This window comes from Geotrypetes seraphini, chromosome 7 (assembly GCF_902459505.1).
Source record: "Geotrypetes seraphini chromosome 7, aGeoSer1.1, whole genome shotgun sequence".
NCBI classification, from domain to species: Eukaryota; Metazoa; Chordata; class Amphibia; order Gymnophiona; family Dermophiidae; genus Geotrypetes; species Geotrypetes seraphini.
The window spans coordinates 22,679,677-22,703,166 of NC_047090.1; the positions used below are offsets into that span (position 1 = coordinate 22,679,677).

Genomic DNA, 23,490 nt, shown 5'->3' on the forward strand with positions numbered 1-23,490 from the left:
AGCATCATAGGAGGATTGCATCAATTGGAGGCGCAACTGGGACAGGGTCGCCACCACCTCCTCAAACTCAAACCGAGCCTCAGCATCGATGAAAGGTGTGAACTTGCGGAGTACCGGCAAGAAAAAATCCAAATAGGACGAGAAGAAAAAATTGTAATTGAGCACTCGAGTCGCCATCATTGAATTTTGATAGATACGTCTACCAAACTTATCCATCGTTCTCCCTTCCCTGCCAGGAGGCACGGAAGCGTAGACTTGGGAGGGGTGCGAACGTTTAAGGGAAGACTCGACTAGGAGGGACTGATGAGAGAGTTGAGCTCCCTCAAACCCCTTGTGGTGCACGATGCGGTATCGAGCATCCAACTTGCTAGGTACCGCAGGTATGGAATACGGTGTCTCCAAACACCGCATGAGAGTCTGGTCAAGTAACTTATGCAGGGGAAGCCGAAGTGTCTCCGCCGGAGGATGAGGTAAATGCATGGTGTCCAGATACTCCTTAGAGTACTTCGACCCAGTATCTAAGGTCACATCCAAGTCATCCGCCATCTGTCTGAGAAAGGATGAAAAGGAAAGTTGGTCCGCCAAGGCCGGCCGGCGAGACGGACTAGAAGACGTGGAAGCCTCCGGTTCCAGGGAGAGCTGGGAGCGGCATGGAGAGTATGAGGTAGATGGTTCTTCATACTCCGGTCCCTCTGGCTGGGATAAATCTGAGGATGAGTATCCCATACGCTGCATTTTCTTCTGTGGAGACACCTCTGAATGACGCGAGGAGTGTCTAGAAGAATGTCGAGATCGATGCCCCTCCCGATGCCGGGATGGGGAACGTGATCTTCGATGCATCGATCGATCGATCCCTTGAAGCCTCGAAGGAATGGATTGGACTCGATGCAGTGGAGCGCATGGGAGGCAACGATGCCGACTCACGCAGTGCCACCCAAGTCTGGTATGGAGTGCGAAAGAACTCCTCCTGCGATGCAGTATGCCCAGGACTCCGATTATCAGGGGCCGATGTAGTACCCTGGTGACGTGGAGGTGTAATGGGCTCTAAAGGCGGCATGTCAGAAAGGGAAGCCCGCCTAGTGGGTTCCGCCGCCCTCCGCCGCTCCCCCTCGTCGAGCAGGGAAATCGAACGACGAGGAGGAGGAGGAGGGGGCGGACCGCTCTCCGGGACCGGGACCGTAGTATCGCCCTGAATATTAGCGATAAGCCTCGGTCCCATCGTCCGCATGAGCTCAACAAATTGAGCTTCGAGCAGGGATTTAAGCGATGCCGATATGGAGGGATCCGCACCGAAAGGGGGTCCTCCTGCACGGTCATCGCGTTCCTTCGTGGTCGAGTGCTTCTGCTTGGTAGCTTTGGGCACTTTTATGACCACGGGAGGAACAGTGGAAGGCGGTACCTGAACCGAGGAGACGGGAGCAGGAACCGATGCTGAACTCGATGCAGAAGCCGGTGTGAACGATGCTGGCTTCACGATGCTCGATGCATGAGTCGCAGATGCAGGCTTCGAACAGACCGGTGAAACATCTGTCGAGGTCGAAGCAGATGGCTCCTTAGAAGACTCCATCTTAAACATGGACTCCCAAAGTAAGCAGCGCCGTTTAAAAGAGCGCGCTGTGAGCGTGGAACAAGGCCGGCACGATTTCGGAACGTGTTCTGGACCAAGACACTGAAGACAGCGCCGGTGTGGGTCCGTCAACGAAATCGCACGCTGGCACTTGCTGCACTTTTTAAAACCGGTGATAGGCCGGGACATAGGCCGGAAAAGTGACGTTGCTAGGTCGAAGGAGCTAGGTCGCAGCCACGAGGCCGGCCCGGCCGAACCGCCGGACGAAATAATTGTAACTTTTTTTTTTTTTTTTTTTTTAAATAGAAATAAAAGTCAAAGAAAGTAAGTAAAACAATAAAACGCGGGGAAAGAAGGCAAAATACTGAAATTTCAGTCAGCGCAGAATTGAAGAGAACTTCTCAGCTCCGCGGAAAGAAAAGAACTGAGGAGACGCGCCCGGTACATCGGGCGGGAAGGCACTGGCGCATGCGCGGTGCGGGCATCTCGAAACTTCTGAGTTTCTTCAAGCAAGACATGCTTGCAAGATGTCCGTATCGGGGCTCTGTCGGATGACATCACCCACTAGTGAGAATACCTGCCTGCTTGTCCTGGGATAAGTGAAGGTTATGAACCGAGGACCAAGTAGCAGCCTTACAAATTTCCTCAATAGGTGTAGATCTGAGGAAAGCTACAGAAGTTGCCATTGCCCTGACTTTATGGGCTGTGACTTTACTGTGAGGGGGTAATCCAGCCTGGGCATAGCAGAATGAGATACAAGCTGCCATCCATAAGAACATAAGCAAATGCCTCTGCTGGGTGAGACCTGAGGTCCATCGTGCCCAGCAGTCTGCTCATGCGGCGGCCCAACAGGTCCAGGACCTGTGCAGTAATCCTCTATCTATACCCCTCTATCCCCTTTTCCAGCAGGAAATTGTCCAATCATTTCTTGAACCCCAGTACTGTACTCTGCCCTATTACGCCCTCTGGAAGCGCATTCCAGGTGTTCACCACACGTTGGGTAAAGAAGAACTTCCTAGCATTTGTTTTGAATCTGTCCCCTTTCAACTTTTCCGAATGCCCTCTTGTTCTTTTGGAAAAGTTGGAGATGGTACGCTTAGAAATAGGATGTCCCAATTTCTTTGGATCGAAGGAGACAAAAAGTTGAGGAGCAGTTCCTGTGTGGTTTGGTGTGTTCCAAGTAGAAGGCCAAAGCACGTTTACAGTCCAGAGTATGAAGAGCTGATTTTCCAGGGTGAGAATGCGGCTTTGGAAAAAACACTGGAAGTGCGATGGATTGGTTGAGATGAAATTCTGAGACCACTTTAGGTAGGAATTTCGGATGAGTACGAAGAACCACCTTATCATGATGAGACACAGTGAAAGGTGGGTCAGTAACTAAAGCTTGTAGCTCATTGACTCATCGAGCAGAAGTGAGGACAATGAGAAAACACACTTTCCAAGTGAGATACTTCAGATGAGCCTTATCAGTTGGTTCAAATGGAGGCTTCATGAGTTGAGAAAGGACAACATTGAGGTCCCAAACCACATGAGGCAGTTTGAGAGGAGGTTTGACATTGAAAAGTCCTTTCATGAATCTGGAAACCACCGGATGAGCAGAAAGGGGTTTCCCTTCAATAGGCTGATGAAAAGCCGCAATTGCACCAAGATGGACTCGTATAGATGCAGACTTGAGGCCAGAATTAGATAAGTGCAAAAGATAGTCCAAAACTAGTCCATTTTTGGTGATAGCATTGTCTAGTAGTAAGCTTTCTAGAAGCTTCTAAAACGTCTCTTACAGATTGAGAAAACTAAAGAGGAGTTATGTTGAGAGGAACCAAGCTGTCAGGTGTAGAGACTGTAGGTTGGGATGAAGCAGAGATCCTTGACTCTGTGTAAGCAGAGACGGAAAAACTGGTAGAAGGTAAGGCTCCCTGCTGCTGAGTTGAAGTAGAAGTGAGTACCAGGGTTGTCTTGGCCACCGAGGAGTGATTAGAATCATGGTGGCATGATCGTTCTTCAACTTGACCAGAGTCTTGAGAATGAGAGGGAATGGAGGAAATGCGTAGAGGAAAAGGTCATTCCATTCCAGAAGAAAAGCATCTGCCTCGAGGCGATGAGGAGAGTATATCCTGGAGCAGAACTGAGGCAGTTTGTGGTTGTAGGGAGCTGCAAAGAGGTCTATCTGAGGCGTTCTCCACTGTGAAAAAATGTGATGAATACGCGAGGAATGTAGAGTCTATTCGTGAGATTGGAGGAGACGACTCAAGTTGTCCGCCAAGCAATTCTTCGCCCCTTGAATGTAGACAGCCTTGAGGAAGGTGTTGTGATGAATTGCCCAGTCCCAAACTTCCAGAGCTTCTTGACAAAGGGAGGCAGACCCTGTCCCTCCCTGTTTGTTGACATAATACATGGCGACTTGGTTGTCCGTGCAAATGAGGACTACTGAGTCGTGAAGGAGATGTTGAAAAGCATGGAGAGCTTTGAGGATCGCTCTGAGTCCCAACTGATTGATATGACATTGACGATCCGTACTGGTCCAGAGGCCTCGAGTACGGAGACCATCGATATGAGCACCCCAAGCGTAGGTTGAAGAGTCTGTCGTGAGGACCTTCTGATGAGGGGGTGAGTGAAAAAGCAAGCCTCTGGAAAGATTGGAAGAGAGCATCCACCAACGTAGAGACTTCTTGAAGGAAGGAGTGACTGAAATGTGTCGGGAAGGAGGGTCGCAAACTTGCATCCATTGAGAGCCAGGGTCCACTGAGGAAATCTGAGGTGAAGTCTGGCAAAAGGAGTCACGTGTACTATAGAGGCCACGTGACCCAGAAGTACCATCATGTGTCTCGCTGAGTTGGAAGAGCGGGAAGACACCGTGTGACAAAGTTGTAGAAGAACTTCCAGACGTTGTGGAGGAAGGAATGCTCTGAGTTGGACAGTGTCCAGAACAGCTCCAGTGAATTGTAGATTTTGAGAGGATTGAAGTTGAGATTTGGGAAAGTTGATTTCGAATCCCAAACTTTGTAGGAACCAGATAGTCCATTGGGTCGCTACAATAACCCCTTGAGATGTGGAATCTTTGATGAGCCAGTCGTCTAGGTAGGGAAATACCTGAAGACCATGATTCCGTAGAGCTGCTGCTACCACTACCAGGCACTTGGTGAACACTCTGGGAGACGAGGCCAGGCCGAAGGGTAAAACTCTGTATTGGCAATGCAGATTCCCCACCCGAAATCTGAGGTATTGACGGGAGGTCGGATGGATGGGAATATGAGTGTAGGCCTCATTGAGATCCAGAGAGCATAACCAGTCGTTCTGCTCGAGAAGGGGATAAAGGGACACCAGGGACAACATGCAAAATTTTTCTTTCACTAAAAATTTGTTGAGAGCCCTGAGATCCAGAATGGGTCGCAGATTGCCCGTCTTCTTCGGAACAAGGAAGTAACGGGAGTAAAAACCCCTGTTCTGCTGATCCAAGGGAACTGGCTCGATGGCATGGAGAGAAAGCAGAGCTTGAGCTTCCTGAAGAAGAAGGGCGGTCTGGGCAGGATTGGAAGGATACTCTCTTGGAGGAAGCTCTGGTGGAACCTGAGTGAAATGAAGAGAGTATCCTTCTCTGATGATGGTAAGTACCCAGAGATCAGATGTAATTATCATCCATCGGTTGTAAAAATGATGGAGACGACCTCCTACAGGGGGAAAAGGAGAGAGACAGAACGATGGAGGTTATGCTCTGTTGTAAACAGTCAAAAAGGCTGAGAAGCCTTAGGTGCAGCAGAAGGTTGAGATTGCTGTTGCTTCTGAGGATGCTGCTTTTTCAGAGGAGGACGAGTATAAGGAGCCGGCTTTGGAGGAAAACGCCTTTGATAGATGACAGGAGGGCGTGCAGGCTTGGCTGGAGCCGGCTTTGGCTTGGGTCTGACGGTAGAAGTAAACGATTTCACATGGTCAGATAACTTCTTGGTGGCCGCCTCGATGGATCAAAGGGCTAGAGGCTCACCTCTATCTCCCATCCTTTAACATTTATATGTCTTCCCTAAAACTCCTCCAACTATCCCCCCTTGAAACAATTTACACTTATGCCGACGACATCCTCGTCCTCCTCGAGACTGACTCGAACCTCACCAACCTTTCCGAGAACATAGCCTCCTGCATAATGAACCTCCAATCCTGGGCCCGCACTGTTCAAATGAAACTGAACGAGTCCAAAACAAGACTCCTTTGGCTCGGTCCAAAACTAGACCAACTACCCTCCTCCATCTCACTGTCCTCTGGCTCCACTCTGCAGCTTGAGTTCTCAAGCAATGTTCTGGGCATCATCATTGATTCTACATTGTCCTTCAACGACCACCTCAATTCCTTGGTAAAAAAATGCTTTTTCAGCCTTCACATGCTGAGGAAAGTCAGATCCTGCTTTCATCAAAATCACTTTACCGTCCTTGTCCAATCCATCATACTTTTCAGATTGGACTATTGCAACTCTATCTACTTAAGCCTAACTAAGAAAAACCTCCATAGACTCCAGCGGATACAGAATGCTGCGGCCAAGCTCATCTTCGTAAAAAATAAATTTGACCACGTCTCTCCGCTTCTGTCCAAGCTTCACTGGCTTCCAATAATCGCCAGGGTCCACTTTAAATGCGCCTGCCTAGCTTTCAAAATCCTACACGGCATCCTCCCTCCCTGTATCCCTCTTTCTTGGAACTCCTCTAACCCTAATACCACCAGATCCACCCACAAATTTAAACTATCCTTCCCCTCATTAAGAGGCATTTCCCATACAGGAAAACTAGGGACCTCCCTCCCCTTCAGAATCACCGAACTCTGGAACAACCTTTCCTCCCCTCTTCGGAACCTGAGCTCTCTCCAACTTTTCCGCAAACATCTGAAGACCTGGCTATTCTCAAAAATCTGATACCTATTCCATCTCTGGCACTCTAAGCCCTCTAAAAACCCTTCTTACTTGGACCTCTAACCTTTCATTGTTAGTTCCTTTCTATCCCATCTCCTGTAAACTGTGCAGAGCTCTACGAATGTGGAGATGATGCGGTATACAAACCTAAGGTTTAGTTTAGTTTTGGTCGTTGCCCTGACAAGGAAGGTTAGCCAAGCGGTCTTGAAGGATAGAGCCCATGTCAGTGGTTCGAAGGCAAGACGACGCCTAGCCAATGAGCAAGCAGCCGCTCTGGCAGATAACTCAAAAGCATCATAAGATGATTGAAGGAGATAGAGAAGCAATTGAGAGAAAGAAGCAATCAGTTCTTGAAACTCAAAATGCATTTGGTTGTCCATATAAACCAAAAACTTCGGCAGAAGGGAAAGAAGAAATTCAAAATAAGTAATGAAATAAAAATTATAGTTGAGGACTTTAGAGGACATCATAGCATTCTGGTAGATGCGACGTCCAAATTTGACCATAGTTTCCCCTCTCTCCCAGGAGGAACTGTGGCATAGACCTTGGAAGGATGGGATCTCTTCAAGGAGGATTCAACAAGCAGGGATTGATGAGAGAGCTGTGAGTTGTCAAAGCCCTTGTGATGCACAGTTTTATACCTCGAGTCCAATTTTCCTGGAACTGCTGGTATGGAAAAAGGAATCTCCATGCACCGAGCAAAAGTCCGATTTAAAAGCTTATGAAGTGGAAGCTTGAGGCTGTCAGCCGGAGGCTGAGGGAGACGCATGACTTCTAGATATTCCTTAGAATATTTGGAGCCAGTATCCAATTTCACATCCAAATCCAGAGCCATCTGTCGCAGGAAAGACGAAAAAGATAGCTGATCTGGTAAGGCTATGGACGGACATAGCACATGTCAAGTCCCCACATCCTCCTAAGTGCGCATGCACGCTTAGAGGATTATTATTATAGAAGAAGAAAGAAGATACCAAGTCTGGCTCATTTGTGCTGCATCACACCCTTTTGAAGGATCTCTCACATTTATACTTTTTTAGCCTCTTTTCTCACTCATGAGAAACACTGCCAGTGCACCAGTCCAGATAACTGCTCTCATGAAAGACAAGCTGCCAAGTGCCGGATCCCTTTCCCTGCGCAAATGTTTCACTGATTATGTACACCTTTGTCCATGCTTTTAGCCATCATACCTTAGGGGCCCTTTTACTAAAGCTTAGCATGCACTAACCCTTTCTTTTACTAACATGCACTAGCCAATTTAGTGTGCATTAAATGCTAACGCATCCATATAATATAATGGATATGTTAGCATTTAGCGTGCACTAAATTGGCTAACGCACCTTAGTCAATGGACCCCTAAATGCTGTACATCCTATGAGTATGTGTTATACCTAAGGGCCTCCTGGTTCTTTGTGCATGCTAAGTTTTAGTACAAATGCCCCTTAGTTACCTGAGAAAATTCCTTTAAAAATTGTCCTCACTTTATTTCTACTGTCACTCTATATCCTTTTATAGGCACCAAAGTAAATATCATGTTGTGCTTTTTTTCTCCCTTCCATTTACAAAGCAGTACACTTTTAAATCTTTCCAGATAGCTTAGTCGCAACATTTAAAAAATATTACACTTTCGGATGGTTCATACTTGGCATTACTTTAAAAAAAAACAAAGAAACTGGGAATAATAAATAACGAAGCAAGTTTCTAAAAGTTGAAAATTTACTTAAGCAGCAGTACTCTAAATATAAAATGTTCATGCTTTAAGTTGTATTTGAGATTTTTTTTAATGACCTCGCAAAATCAAGAATGCTTATGTCAGCAATTTACAGCTATCTAACTAAAAACGTCATAGCCTCGGGGGCTAAAGGAGCACATGCGCGGTCTCTTGGGGTTTTTACTTCATTTTCAATTGCACTTTTACGCCAAATAAAATGCGTTGCGTAACCTCTTTTGTCTTAAGATTTATAATTTGTTTACAGTATTATTAATGAAAACAAGCATCGATTGCATGATTTAATATTCAGTAAAGATACCAGATACACATATACCAGTAGCAGTAATACAAAGCAATTGCTCGTCAAGGAGGTTTTACGAGCTTATTTTTAGGTGGACAATTGTAGTTGTTGGTAGACAATTAGCCAAGTTACTTACGTTTATGGAGATAAGGCAGCTCTGCGCCCCTAAGCCAGGTCTCGTCAGCGGCTCTTCTCCCCCGAGAACATGCAAACGTTCCCATAGAAACCATCCCCACCCCCTCCGTTACCACGGTAAACATTCCCGAAATCCCCGGAAGTACTTCAGGTTTGACCTTCAAATATATAATAGTGGTTCAAAACCACCACAACCACTAAGGATTACACCTTACTGTGAAAACGCAGGTGGTGTTATTTTGAGCGTTCGCTGCTCTAAGCAGCGCTAGAGAGCTTTAAAGAATTTTGGTCCGCCAGCGTTCTCAACCAATCCTAGCAAGCCACGCTCTGAACGCAGGAAGCTGTACATGGAAGGCGATCATTGGCAGGGATTGACGTTGCCGGTAGCAAGGGATTGGTTAGCTGGGTTGCGTGGTTGGGTGCGATTGGTCGGTTATGATTAACCTCTCCCCCTCCCACTGAGATTTTCATTAAAGAAAGCAGCTGAAGGGGGGCAACTTGGCGTTGGTGAGGAAGCGAGCGTTTGCTGCTGTAGCGAGGGGTGCCTGGGAGCCTTGTACTAGGACTAGTGCGAACATGCGGCGTGTGTGGGTGCTGGGCCTGTGTTGCGCCCTCCTAGTGTTCGGTAAGTGCTACCTAGGTTGCTTGGTTCCACGGGAGGTTGTGGTGGTTCCTTGATCGCTGTGCGTGCGCAGGCGGGGATTTCTGGAAGCTTCTCTTTAACTTAGTACGCTGGCCTTCTATTCTCTGGGAAGGCTTTTAAGGCCGTTCTTCATGGGAAGCGCGAGTGGAGCAATGTCTGAAGGCTTTTCATCCACTCGCGTTCTTTTCCGTGGGCAGGCGGCGGGTTGATTGGACAACACGGAGCACGCTCCATGAGTGTTTCCTCTCTTTGTGTATGTGACTCTAGTAGTATGAAGTTTTGGTTGTGACAGGGATGTTTCTTATTTTGTTTAGTCATACGGGCCGCAGGTGGCATTAGGGGCAGTAGTTTTCATTCATTTTTAAGCTGGGGCTAACTAGGATTCTAATGAGTTGAAGGAGAACCGCCAAATGCTCTCTGACCAATGTGTATCAAATAACATCTCCATATGCCACCTTGAAACTTCATTGAGTGGTATCCTTAAGGTTGTAAGCGTTTTACAGAGGCCTTGTCAAATTGAGACATCCGTATGTCTCTTCCCCCTCTCCTCATCCACTTTCTACTTTGTCTTGAGCTTGGTTAGAGGGGCAGAATAGCAAAAAAAACAACACATTGGGGGCTACTCCAGGCCAGAGTTCTCTGGGTTTTGCCATTGAACACTATATTAGAAAGCCATCTAAAGCTCTGTGTTCTGGAATAAATGGAATCTTGTGTTGGTCGTTAGTAGTATGTCTCTTCCTCTACACAGTAGTACAAAGCTGTTCTGTTACAATTGGTTAGTTGACAAACTTGTGGGGCACATTGGCAATTAATGGGTCATAGAAAATCTGGCCAACCAACAGTACCACAGAACCTCATGATGTAGCTGATCACTAATTTAGTGAATTCATTTATACTCATGATACTTAAGCAGTCGTTAGCATCTTTGCCACACTGGGGATGAAGGTAGTAAGATACATCCCTCCCTTCTCAAAGACTAAGGGACATGACAAGAGAATTGATGCATATTTGTATGAGATGCAGACAACCGTACATCACCAGATTCTTCTTTTCTGGGGTTGGATTCTTAGAAAATTCTGTGAATACCAAAACCAAGTATAAGGAACCATTGACCCTATGAAAAAAAAGGGGGTTAGGGTTCTATGGGACACTGTTCATTATACACTCTTCAAATATGAAATATACTCATGAATAAAACTTGAGAAATCTTTCATTTCATCCAGAGTGTACATTCTTTACCTGTTTGTTGTATTCTGGTGAAAGTCATTACTTTTTCAGTCAGAAAACTTTTCCCTGCTGTTTTTGGGTATTACACACTCTTGCCAACTAACACTATAAACCCCTTTTAACGAACCTTTTTTGACAGCCTGCTTATCATATTCTGCATTTTATATGTATCTTGTACAATGCTTTTACAAAAAAAGTATTTGGGTTGAAGTACTGGTTCACAGCTCTATGAATATTTTAATTCTCATGAGAGCACACTGCATGATGGTGAATAAGCAAATATGTCTGTGAATAGCAAAAATAAGTTATTCTGTTTTGCATGAAAATATGCCCATAGATAACAAAAACGGGTTAGTTTATTTTGCATGAATAAGTGAATCTGAATACAGGGCACACAGATGATAATGCGCTGTATTCATTATACCTAATTATCTGAATGCCTTTTTAGGAGACTTAATTTGTTTTTGGTAGTGGTATTTCCAGACCTACTTCCCCCTACTTCCCATTGTCTAAATAACAAAACTTAACATTTTGAATCCAATTCTTTGAGCAAATAAAAAGAATAAATACTAGTGTAGTGAACATAAGAAATGCCTTCACCGGATCAGACCCCATGTCCATCTAGTCCGGCGACCTGTACACGCGGAGGCCAATCCATGTTTTCCCTGCTGAAGACCTTGTTTAACCATATGTGGTATGCAACTTGTATACTCTAAAAAACAAGCAGGTATGATTCATATTGGGCTGTGAAGCATTTGACTATTTCTGTAGGATTGGGTAAAAAGCCAGCATCACTGGACTACAACAACTGCTTGATCCTGAACAGCTTATCAACTTCTAGACCAGAAAACAAGGTCTTAATTGTTGGCTTGGCAAAAAACTTGTTTGCAGTTGTCTCTGGTTAGAAGTTGAAATGGACGCTTTTTTGCTGGACCAATGATTAGGACTGTGGGCTAGCTGCTGTTTTATTAACAGTTTATCCAAGGGTTCTCAGAATCCTGATCTAGTTGCTGGAGCTGCAGTGGATCCTTTGAGTGGGATTTGGAGGATGTGGATTTTCTCTGCTTAGCATTTTATCCAAGCATCCTACATCCCCCCTAGTAGCTTTTAAAATGGAAAGCATGCCATCCTGAAGATCCAGCTTTCTTTTCTTTTTATGCTTCTGATTATTTTGAAATAAGTAGTGGGATCTGGTGGGGGGGGGGGGGCACCTGAGGGCAAAGGCAAGAAGGTAGCTGGATCCCCCAGATCCTGTGCTTTGCAGTGCAGCTCTGCCAACTTTCAGAGTAGAAAGCATAGATCAGAGGTTTTAGCTTTTACTTCATGTTTATGCTTACAGCTGCAATTTATGGGTCTAAAAACTGAAATAACTGAGGTGGTTTGAAAAATGTCTTTAGCGTTTTATTAGAGGGAACTGACTGAGGTTGTTTCTTTCCCAGTATCTGTTAGAGCTGAAGATGAGACTGTGGATGGTACAGTAGAAAATGACTTGGGCAAAAGCAGAGATGGTTCAAGGACAGATGATGAAGTTGTTAAAAGGTAAGCATTTAAATATGACAAACTAATTTTCAAATCCAAATGTCTACCCTGTAGCAGGCAGAAGTGCATAGCATTTATTTGCAGTGACTTCCTCTTTATTGATTGCATCCCTAGATAAAGAACAAAGCTAAACAGCCATAGTTAAAGATAATTGAAAGGTTTGTGCAGCAAAATTAATTCTTAAAATTCTTACCAGCCCAGCTCAAAACTGTGGATTTTTTGACATCGGATGGAGACAGAGAAACAGAATAACTTGTATGGTTCACCTTTAAAGGGTACCATACTGCTTTAGATACTCTGTACTATATTTCTGTTTCCAGCAAATAGTGATGGATAGACCATGCAACTCCTTACATAAAAATCTCTGTATTGGGAGGAGTGGAGGAGTAGTCCATTGGTTAGTGCAGTAGTCTGAGAACCCTCCATTGCCCCAGGTATAAAATACCTTTAAACAGCTTTGATTGTAGCCACAGGCAATATATCCAGGTTTCCAAGTTAGTAAAAATTTCCTGCCCTACCCTAGGTTAAAACCTTCAGTAGCCTACAATCTGAAACAAAATATAATAGCAATGAAATATAGAACAATAAAATACATGAAATGAAGGTTTAGCGAAAAGAACTACAGTGTATAATGGAGAAAATGAGGGTGGAAAACAACGTTGGGAGATTCTTCTTTTTCATGATACCAGCAGTGCTATCCATTATACTTGGCATCGGAAAAGAGAAGTTAAGGAAAGGTTTTTTGGGGGTGTTTTTGTTTGGTTTTTTTTAAACTATCTGCAGTGGTGGTTTTAAGCAATAGAGTTCCAGTACTTTGGACCGTTGACAGAGAAAGTGAAGTTGCTTACCTGTAACGGGGATTCTCCATAGACAGTAGGGGAATGCAGTCATACTTGTTGAAGTCCTCTGAGCCTGTGTCAGTGCTTTTGGTTTACTGAGGTGGGTGCATTTCATAGAGTGAAAAATATGGTAAGTGCTATTAGCGTTTTCAAAATTGCATGATAAACCCATTGTCTTTGTTCACCTGCTTCATGAGAAGTTTATTTCATACCAAACTTCTTATTAAACCACCTCCAGTTGCATGGGACCTTAATATCAACATTGATACTCATGAAGACTCCATTTGAACCACTTCAATCCTGCTTCTTTAAAGTTCTTACCTGGAAAGCTATTTTCCTTATTGTATTCACTTCTGCTATTCGAGTCTGAGCCTCAGGCTCTTGTACTTTTCACCAGGTTTTATAATGAGTAGTCCTTGAAGGACTTCAGAATGTGTCCAAAAGGAGTCTTGGAACTCGATCCATACTTCTTTTTTTTCTTTCCTAAGCAGTTCTCCCTGCCTTGGACTGCAAAAGCATTTTGGCTTACTGTCTAGATCAGGGATCTCAAAGTCCCTTATTCTCATGGAGATGATGTGGTATATAAACTTAAGGTTTAGATTAGATTAGATTATTGAGTGCCGCAATCCAGTTGGGTTTTCAGGATTTCCCCAATGAATATGCATTGAAAGCAGTGCATGCACATAGATCTCATGCATATTCATTGGGGAAATCCTGAAAACCAGACTGGATTGCAGCCCTCAAGGAGGGACTTTGAGATCTCTGGTCTAGATAAAATCATAGAAAGTCTTCCCAGGTTTTTGTGTCCTTTTGATCCTTATAGACTGGGGGATACCATCTTGACTTGTCTGGCTAACGGTATTTCCTTCACATGGCTGTCTCAATAGTGCATTTTTCACTGCTTCTATTGAGAAAATGTGCAAAGCAGCAACATGGTCTTCTATTCACATCTTCACTGCTTATTACAATTGGGAGCAAAATTCCAGAAGAGATAGCTGGTTTGGCCAAGCAGTTCTGTAAAACCTTTTTAATACTTGAATGCAAACTTTACCCTTGGCTCTTCCTATGCTAGGTTCATGTTAATTTTCAATTTTAATACTAGGCATGACCCCTAGTAACTAGTCCCACATGTGAGAATATCTTATGCCTGCTTGTCCTTGGGGAACACCTGCTACAGGTAAGTAACTTTGCTTTATTTGCTAGTTTTGTTTATCTTCTGGTTTAGAGGAAGTTTCTTACTCTGCTTTTACATTACTGCTATTGTGCTACCAGACGCACACAGCCTGCAGAGTCACAAAGTAAGAAAACAGACCTTGCTTGAAAGCTTACAATCTAAGGCCAGACATACAAACAGGTTGTCATAGATACAGTTAAGGGGAACAGTTAATCAGCGGGCTGGTTTGGAGGGCAGAGTAGGGTTAAGGATTGAAAGCTATATAAAAAAGGTGGGTTTTCAGTCTGCTTTTAAACAAGGGAAGGGAAGAGGCTTTATCCCAGGACAAGCAGGCATGATATTCTCACATGTGGGTGACGTCATCTACGGAGCCCCAGCGCGGACAGCTTTTCAAGCAAACTTGCTAGAAGTTTCAAGTTTGCACACTGCACCACGCATGTGCATGCCTTCTCGCCCACTAGAGGGCGCATCCCACCTCGTGGTCCTCAGTTCAATTTTTTCCGCGGAGCCAGAAAGCCCTGTGGATTTGAGCTCCAGTTGTATTGCCTTTCTAGCTGCCGCGTTTCGTTGTTTTTGTATTTTGATCGATTCACGGTGCTCCTTTCTTTTTTCTTTCGTTAAAAAAAAAAAAAAAAAAAATTTTACTTTTCGTTAGGCTCCGGGGGCTCCCGGCAGCCGTGGCCGCGGGACGTCGGTCGTTCCCGGCCTTCTTTTTCGTTGATGTCCCGTCCTGTTACGGGATTCAAAAAGTGCAGCCGGTGTGAGAGGTTACTTTCCATCACTGACCCTCACTGGTGGTGCATTGTTTGTCTTGGGCCGGATCATCCGACAGCTTCGTGTGATCGCTGCGCTACTTTTCAAAACAGAGCCCTCCGTCGCCGTAAGGCCAGAATGGCGGAATTGTTTGCCGTGGACGCGCCGCCTAAGGCCTCGACGTCGGCCTCGGCCTTGACCTCGGCCTCGGCGTCCTCGGGGGCCTCGGCTTCGCCTCGGCCCTCGGCTTCGAAGGCGTCCTCAGGAAAGCCGGCTTCGGGTAAGTCCTCTGTTCCATCCCCTTCAGCAAAGAAGCCATCCTCTACTCCGGCTAAGGCGGGTGGGTCGACCCCGGCCCCGCCTCGGACCTCGACTTCGCACACCCCGAGGGAATACTCGAGACCGAGGTCGCCCTCCAGGGAGTGTGCTCCGGACCCGGAACTCCCAACCTTCGTGGGGATCCCGGCCTTTCAGGACCTCCTTCGAGCCCTCATTTCATCGGAGCTGTCGGGGGCCCTGGAAGTGTTGCAGCGAGCTGCGGTTCCGGCGGCCTCGACCTCGCAGGCCTCGGCCGGGGAGCCCTCGCCCTCGGAGGCCCCGGCCTCGGCTCCCTCGACCTTGGGAGCCCCGGCCTCGGTGGCCTCTGTCTCGGGTATTGTGGCCCCCTTAACCTCGGCCCCGGCCCTGCCCTCGACCTCGACCTCGGGGGGGCCGCCTGAGCGGAGTGTGCGGCCCAAGGAAAAGTTGCGCAGAGTGCGCCGTATTTCCTCCTCTTCCTCGGGGTCTTCCCGGGACACCTCGGACGGGGCGCCGATCGAGGAAGCCGAAGCGCCCGCGCGGCTCGCCTCGGAGGCACGGTCGTTCCTCGCCGCTCGGGGGCGAGGCGCTTCAGGTGTCGGAGTTGCGCCTCGACAATCCGAGGCTCCTCCGATCACCTCATGGGAAGTCTTCCCGTGCCGCCTTGCCGAGGAAGCGGGAGAGTGTCCCCCGGACCCCGGGGTCCTCACCCAAGGGTTCTGCGAGGCGGAGAACTTCTCCTTCCCCCTCGAGGGCCTTGGAGAGAGGATCCTGGGACTCGGGGTCGGTCAGGGATCCTCATTATTCCCATGAGGCCTCTCCCCTCTCCTCGGTGGGGAGGTCGAGAACCCCGTCTCCCCCGGCCAGGCCGTCCTCATTTTCAACTTTTGTTCAGGACATGGCCCGAGCCCTGGGGTTAGACCTTATGGTCGGTTCACAATATTCCAAAGAATTTTTGGAGGAGCAGGACCTTCCCACTCCTCCTAGAGAGGTGCCTAGGCTCCCCCTCAACAGAGTCCTTCTGCAGACCTGGTTGAAGAATTTGTCGAACCCTCTTACAGTCACGTCGGTGCCTTCTAAAATGGAAGCCAAGTATAGGACGGTGCCCCCTAAAGGGTTCGAAAAGGCGCAGCTCTCCCACCAGTCTCTTCTGGTGGAGTCTGCCCTAAAGAAATCACAGCCCTCACGGGTTTCCGCGGCGGTTCCACCCGGCAGGGAGGGGCGGACCCTGGATAAGTTTGGCCGTCGCCTCTATTCAAATTCCCTGATGGCCACCAGGGTTCTAAATTATGCCTTCACCTTTTCCTCCTATTTGCGTGGCATGGTGAAGGACCTTCCTCAATATCGAGACTCCTTACCGGACTCCCTAAGAGCAGGATTTGATAAGTTTATGTCCAACCTGTCAATTGCGGTTGTACCTATTTCATGCGGTGTACGACGCATTTGAGCTGGTTTCGAGGGTGTCGGCCTTCGCAGTGGCCATGCGCCGCCTGGCCTGGCTTCGCACCCTCGATATGGACCCAAACCTGCAGGAAAGTCTTGCAGACTTGCCTTGTGTGGGGTCCGAGTTATTTGACGAGTCTTTAGATGCGGCGACCAAGCGGTTGTCGGAGCAGGAGCGCTCGTTAGCATCCCTGGTCCGCCCCAAACCTAGACCCCCGCCGCAGAAACCTTTCCGTCCTCCGCCGCGTCGATATCCTCAGAAATCGACTCCGGCTTTTTCGAGGCCACCTCCGAGGCGTCCATCTCAGCGAGGCAGAGGGGGACAAACCCAAGCCCCGGCGCAGGGTCCTTCTAAACCCGCGCCTTCCTTTTGACGGGCTGAGCGGACGGGGCGGGTTCCCCTCCGCGAAATCTCAGGAACCCCTTCCTATCGGGGGGCGTCTTCGGTTCTTCCGGATGGCATGGACCGAGATAACCTCAGACGCTTGGGTGCTCCGGACCGTCTCCGAGGGCTACTCGCTCAACTTTGTGTCCTCGCCACCGGACAATCCCCCGAATCTAGCCTCTTGCAACCGATCGCAGCTGCCGACCCTTCTGGCCGAGGCCAGGGCCCTATTGGTGCTTCGGGCGGTCGAACCGGTCCCCAAGGACCAGCGGGGTACGGGGTTTTACTCCTGTTACTTTTTGGTCCCAAAAAAGACCGGGGACCTGCGCCCCATACTGGACCTCAGGAAGCTCAACAAATTCCTGGTCCGGGAGAAGTTTCGAATGCTATCTCTCCCGGTTTTATATCCTCTCTTGGAGGAAGGGGACTGGATGTGCTCCCTCGACTTGAAGGAAGCATACACCCATGTTCCGGTGCATCCCGCCTTCCGAAGATTTTTACGATTCCAGGTGGGGGACCTGCACCTCCAGTACAGGGTCCTGCCCTTCGGCCTGGCCGCGTCCCCACGAGTCTTCACGAAGTGCATGGTGGTGGTTGCGGCAGCTCTGAGGTCTCGTGGGCTTCATGTGTTCCCTTACCTGGACGATTGGCTCATCAAAGCCCCGACCAGGGAGGGGGTTATCTCAGCGACCCGACAGTCTATTGCCTTCCTGCAGAGCCTCGGGTTCGAGATAAACTTTCCAAAATCACAGTTGTGCCCGGCTCAGTCTCTTCAATTTATAGGCGCGGTGCTGGACACGGTGCGCCTACGCTCCTATCTCCCGCCCCAGCGGTTGGAAGCCTTGGTGCGGATGGGCCGTCAGGTCTCTCAACTGTCGGTGGTGTCGGCCCAGCGCATGATGATGCTGCTCGGTCATATGGCATCGACGGTCCACGTCACTCCGTTTGCAAGGCTGCACTTGAGGATTCCTCAGTGGACCCTCGCTTCCCAGTGGCGTCAAGAGTACGATCCGGCGTCTCGCCTTGTGGCGGTGACTCCGCTTTTGCGGAAATCGCTGTGTTGGTGGACAGACTCTTCAAATCTGTCCAAGGGTTTACTGTTTCTCACCCCTCCTTTTCGCAAGGTTCTGACCACAGACTCCTCGGAGTACGCGTGGGGAGCCCACCTCGACGGTCTTCGCACGCAGGGCCTGTGGTCTGCCGAGGACCGTCGGTGTCACATCAACGTGCTAGAACTTCGGGCCATCTTTCTAGCACTTTGAGCATTCGTTCACATATTGCAGAATCAGGTTGTCCTCGTCCGCACGGACAATCAAGTGGCGATGTACTATGTGAACAAGCAGGGTGGCACGGGTTCTTGGCCCCTCTGCTCGGAGGCTCTTCGCCTTTGGGAGTGGGCGGTCTCCCGGAACATCTTCCTTCGGGCGGTCTACATCCAGGGAGAACTGAACTGTCTGGCGGATAAACTCAGTCGACTTCTGCAACCGCACGAGTGGACTCTACACTCCGGAGTTCTGCGCGAGGTTTTCGCTCGCTGGGGAACGCCGCAGGTGGATCTGTTTGCCTCTCCGGAGACCCGCAAACTGCCCCTGTATTGTTCTCGGATGTACTCCCGGGACCGTCTAGAGGCCGATGCCTTTCTTCTCGATTGGGAAGGGAGGTTCCTGTATGCGTTCCCTCCCTTTCCCCTGATCATGCGAACGTTAGTACATCTCAAATCGTCCGCTGCCACGATGATTCTCATTGCTCCTCGGTGGCCGCGTCAGCACTGGTTCTCCCTGCTGCTTCAGCTCAGTGCCAGGGAGCCTCTTCTTCTGCCTGTGTTTCCTTCTCTGCTGTCTCAGAGTCAAGGATCCATGTTACATCCCAATCTTCAGTCATTACACCTGACAGCTTGGTTTCTTGCTCCCTAATTTCGCCTGGTCTGTCTCATTCGGTGAGGGAGGTGTTGGAAGCCTCACGCAAGCTCTCGACGAGGCTTTGTTATTCGCAGAAATGGACCAGGTTTTCCACCTGGTGTTCGTCTTTTCACCTGGATCCGGTGTCGGATCCGGTGTCGGTTCCGGTGTCCTCGGTCTTGGACTATTTATTTCATCTGTCGCACTCTGGCCTGAAAACCACTTCGGTGCGGGTTCATCTTAGTGCTATTTCTGCTTTCCATCAACATCTGGATGGGCGTCCCCTGTCGCTCCATCCTTTGGTGACACGCTTCATGAAAGGGTTACTCAGGGTTTGTCCCCCTCTTAAGCCTCCTTCAGTCGTGTGGGATTTGAATGTGGTTTTAGCTCAACTGATGAAACCCCCTTTTGAGCCACTCAACCAGTCTCTCTTGAAATTTCTGACTTGGAAGGTGATGTTTCTGATTGCCCTCACCTCCGCTAGGCGGATTGGGGAGTTGCAAGCCTTGGTTGCGGACCCTCCTTTCACGGTCTTTCATCATGATAAGGTGGTTCTCCGCACCCATCCTAAGTTTTTACCTAAAGTTGTTTCTGATTTCCACCTCAATCAGTCCATTGTCCTTCCTGTGTTCTTTCCGAAGCCCCACTCCCATCCTGGCGAGACGGCGCTTCACACGCTTGACTGTAAGAGGGCGTTGGCATATTATCTTCAACGCACCAGGTCTCATCGGAAGGTTCCTCAATTGTTTTTGTCCTTTGATCCTAATCGATTAGGACATCCTGTTTCCAAGCGCACTCTGTCTAACTGGTTAGCTGCTTGCATTTCTTTTTGCTATTCTCAGGCCGGACTTCCGCCCCCGGGTCGAGTCACGGGGCATAAGGTCCGAGCGATGGCAGCTTCGGTGGCTTTCCTCCGATCCACTCCTATGGAGGAAATATGTAAAGCTGCCACTTGGTCTTCGGTTCATACGTTCACCTCTCATTACTGTCTGGACACTTTGTCCAGGAGTGACGGCCGGTTTGGCCAGTCGGTGTTGCGTAATCTGTTTTCCTGAATTGCCATCCTCCCACCTGCCCTTTTTTGGGTGGCTTGGAGGTCACCCACATGTGAGAATATCATGCCTGCTTGTCCTGGGATAAAGCACAGTTACTTACCGTAACAGGTGTTATCCAGGGACAGCAGGCATATATTCTCACAACCCGCCCGCCTCCCCGGGGATGGCTTCTCTGCTAATTATGGAACTGAGGACCACGAGGTGGGATGCGCCCTCTAGTGGGCGAGAAGGCATGCACATGCGTGGTGCAGTGTGCAAACTTGAAACTTCTAGCAAGTTTGCTTGAAAAGCTGTCCGCGCTGGGGCTCCGTAGATGACGTCACTCACATGTGAGAATATATGCCTGCTGTCCCTGGATAACACCTGTTACGGTAAGTAACTGTGCTTTATGGACAAACTCAGGTAATTTATTCCAAGCATAGGGGGAAGCTAGATGAAAGGAACAAAGTCTGGGATTGGCAGTGGAGGAGAAGGGTAACGCTAAGAGTGACTTCCCAGAACTCTGTTCTTCAGATAGGTGTATGATGAGAGATATTGAGCGGCAGCAGAATGAACACTTGTAAATCAGCAATAAGATCTTGAAGTGTATGCTATGGCAGTTAAGGAGCCAGTGAAGTAACTTAAAGAGAGGGGTGACATGAGTGTTGCGAGGTTGGTAGAAGATCAGTCGCACAGCAGAGTTTTGCACAGATTGCAAGGGGGAGATGTGACACTGAGGGATACCAGTAGATTGCAGTAATCTAAACATGAGGTTACAAGAGCTTGAACAAGGGTCCGGGTAGTGTGTTCAAAGAGGAAGGGGTGAATTTTGGTGATATTGAAGAGATAGAAGCAACAGGTCTTACTCTGCAGTATATAAGGAAAGATTTCCTAAATTGGGGGTTTCCTCTAATTCTATTGATAAATACCCAGAAAGTTTAAAGTTCTGGTGGTTATATTATCTCTATCTATTAAATAATGGCTGGCAGAGGCTACATAGAATACTTGAAAGGATATCATAAGTTTTCAGTATCCTTAAAGGGGTTATTCGTTTAAAAGGTTGAGGTTTCCCCAACTATTGATCACTTTGCATTTTGTACACCAGCAAGGTAATATTTATGCTGTGTGTTTCCTTGTACTGCTGATAATTACTGCTGGCATAACCATATCTTGATATTCCTTTCTTCAATTTTTCTACAGAGAGGAAGAAGCCATTCAGTTAGATGGATTTAGTGCGGCCCAGATTAAAGAAATCAGAGAGAAGTCGGAGAAGTTTGCATTTCAGGCTGAAGTTAACAGAATGATGAAACTTATTATTAACTCCTTATATAAAAATAAGGAGGTAAGAATTTTGTTCAGAAGTACACTTGTACCTTTTTCCTTTGTGTTGGTTCTTTTTAAAGAACCTTTCATTTTCTTTTTTCTCTTACAGATTTTCCTAAGGGAATTAATTTCAAATGCGTCTGATGCACTAGATAAGATTAGATTAATGTCATTGACTGATGAAACTGCACTGGCTGGTAATGAAGAACTGACTGTGAAAATTAAGGTAAATTCTTTAAAAAAAATTTATCTTGGATACTAGTCAACTCCATTTGCAAACAGTGGTCATTTTGGAATGCTGCTGTTTTTTATTTCCCCAGTGTGATAAAGAGAAGAACATGCTACACGTTACAGACACAGGTATTGGGATGACAAAGGATGAGCTTGTTAAAAATTTGGGAACTATTGCCAAATCTGGTACAAGTGAATTTTTGAACAAGATTACTGAAGCACAGGAAGATGGCCTGTCAACATCTGAACTAATTGGACAGTTTGGTGTTGGTTTCTACTCTGCTTTCCTTGTAGCAGATGGTGTTATTGTTACATCCAAGCATAACAATGATACACAGCATATCTGGGAATCTGATTCTAATGAGTTCTCAGTAATAAAAGACCCTCGTGGTGATACCCTTGGGCGAGGAACTACAATCACGTAAGTTGTCCATTTTTTTTTATATATATAATGTATAACTTCCAGTGCAATAGGTGAGACATTCTAAACAGTTCATATTGGTCTCCTCTGCTGCAGCAGGTGACCAACACTTAGCTATCCTGGTGGGGCAGCTTTCATGGGTTTCAGGGGCTCAGCACAGCTGGTAATTCCTTCCACCAAGTTGCAGACCCTATGCTCCAGGAGCTAGATATCTTGTCAATATTTTGGAAATTTTTGAACTCCAGAATTCAGACCTTCCCCTTCGCAATCCCAATCTACCTACATGGCATGTCTGGTGTTACTCCTTTGGACACATCCTGGACCTAGACTCACCCTGCCACTATGCTTGTGCTGCCTGATCCAGATGCTAGATTTGTTTGCTGATCCCTTATTTACAGGTGCAGTGCTTCCTGAGACGGGAAATCAGGGACTATGTGCTGGATCTGTGGATCCCTCTGGGGTTTTGGGAGCCTGGAAATGCTCTCTCAAACCTGTACCTATTTGCATTTGTGGCTTTGCCAGATCTTTCTGAATCTTTACAGAAGGTCTTCTTGGTCCCTCAGCCGCCTTCAGCTGCTTCTTCTTAGCTTTGTGGTGTATGCTACCTTCCCCTGGTACTCTAAGTGCGTTCTGGGCTCAGCAGTTTAATTCTCCAGAATGCTATGACTTTTACTAGAGCTACGACACTTGGATTTTATGGCACGGGATTGTCAGCAACTTTTGTATCGGCCCAGGCTGGATTTTTTTGTGGCGTAGGTGACAAATGTACCTCCCCCTGTAAAGGTTATCTCTGACGCAACTGAAATTTGCTTCAGAGACAACTTTTCCTGCAGCCATACACAATTTCAATGCTCTGGCTGCTGGTAGGAAACACATTTAGAAATTTGTCTGCCACGAAGGTAAGGGGCAGGGAGGGAGAAAGGGAGGAAAAGTGGGGTGGAGAGAACCAGACACTGAAGGGAACTGGGGAAGAGATACCAGACTATGTGGGGGGGGAGCGGAGGGAAGAAGATGGGTGCCAGGCCAACTGGGGGGTGAAGGGAGAGGCACAGTAACGGAGCAAATAGACGCAGAAAGAAGACAGACAGTGGATGGAAGGAATTGAATGAGAAGATGAGGAAAGTAGAAACCACACACCAAAGTATAAAAAAAATTACTATTTCCTTTTTGCTTTAGGATATAGTATTAGTTGTGTGTTATAAATAAAGCCCTGCCAGCTGAACATATTTCTCTAGTTCAGCAGCCAGGACTCTGATTTAAAGGAAGGAAAACTAAATATTGCAGTACTGAGGCTTGTATGGATGCTACAGGGTGGGGATAGGGCGGTGACAGGGATGTGGTCGCAGGGAATTTTTTTTTTTCCCTGTCATTCTTTGGTATAAACCATCCTTATCAGTGTACATTATAACTTGTCTAGTAACCCACAACTATTGCAGCATTGCAAAAAATGAACAAAACTTAACATCCAAATATTCATTTTTTTATATTTTATTCCACCTACCTCCTTTTCTCTAAAAATACCAATCAAATCAAGTGATCTTACAGTGGATCTGGGAGAAGAACTAACCACCCCCCCTTAATAGTTCAAGATATAGCTAGATTGTTGCATCACACTTTATACCTCAAATTTCAAATATCATGGCATTATGTTCATCCTGTCTCCTGGACTAAAATATTTTTCTTA

At 47.2% G+C, this 23,490-nt stretch overlaps 2 protein-coding genes across 3 annotated transcripts in view; one reads left to right on the top strand and one right to left on the bottom strand.

Moving 5' to 3' along the window:
• LOC117363650 (putative tetratricopeptide repeat protein 41) overlaps positions 1 to 8,730 on the bottom strand; it is a 201,004-nt gene extending 192,274 nt beyond the window's left edge. For both annotated transcript variants that reach the window (XM_033951744.1, XM_033951743.1), the window contains exon 1: positions 8,601 to 8,730. The gene's annotated coding sequence lies outside the window, so the exon portion shown is untranslated. The remainder of the gene's footprint in view (positions 1 to 8,600) is intronic.
• Positions 8,731 to 8,919: 189 nt separating this feature from the next.
• HSP90B1 (heat shock protein 90 beta family member 1) overlaps positions 8,920 to 23,490 on the top strand; it is a 123,071-nt gene continuing 108,500 nt past the window's right edge. The window contains exons 1-5 of the mRNA XM_033951745.1: positions 8,920 to 9,224; positions 11,909 to 12,008; positions 21,032 to 21,173; positions 21,264 to 21,380; positions 21,475 to 21,806. Coding sequence (XP_033807636.1) covers positions 9,176 to 9,224; positions 11,909 to 12,008; positions 21,032 to 21,173; positions 21,264 to 21,380; positions 21,475 to 21,806 — 740 coding nt within the window. The 5' untranslated portion in view covers positions 8,920 to 9,175. The remainder of the gene's footprint in view (positions 9,225 to 11,908; positions 12,009 to 21,031; positions 21,174 to 21,263; positions 21,381 to 21,474; positions 21,807 to 23,490) is intronic.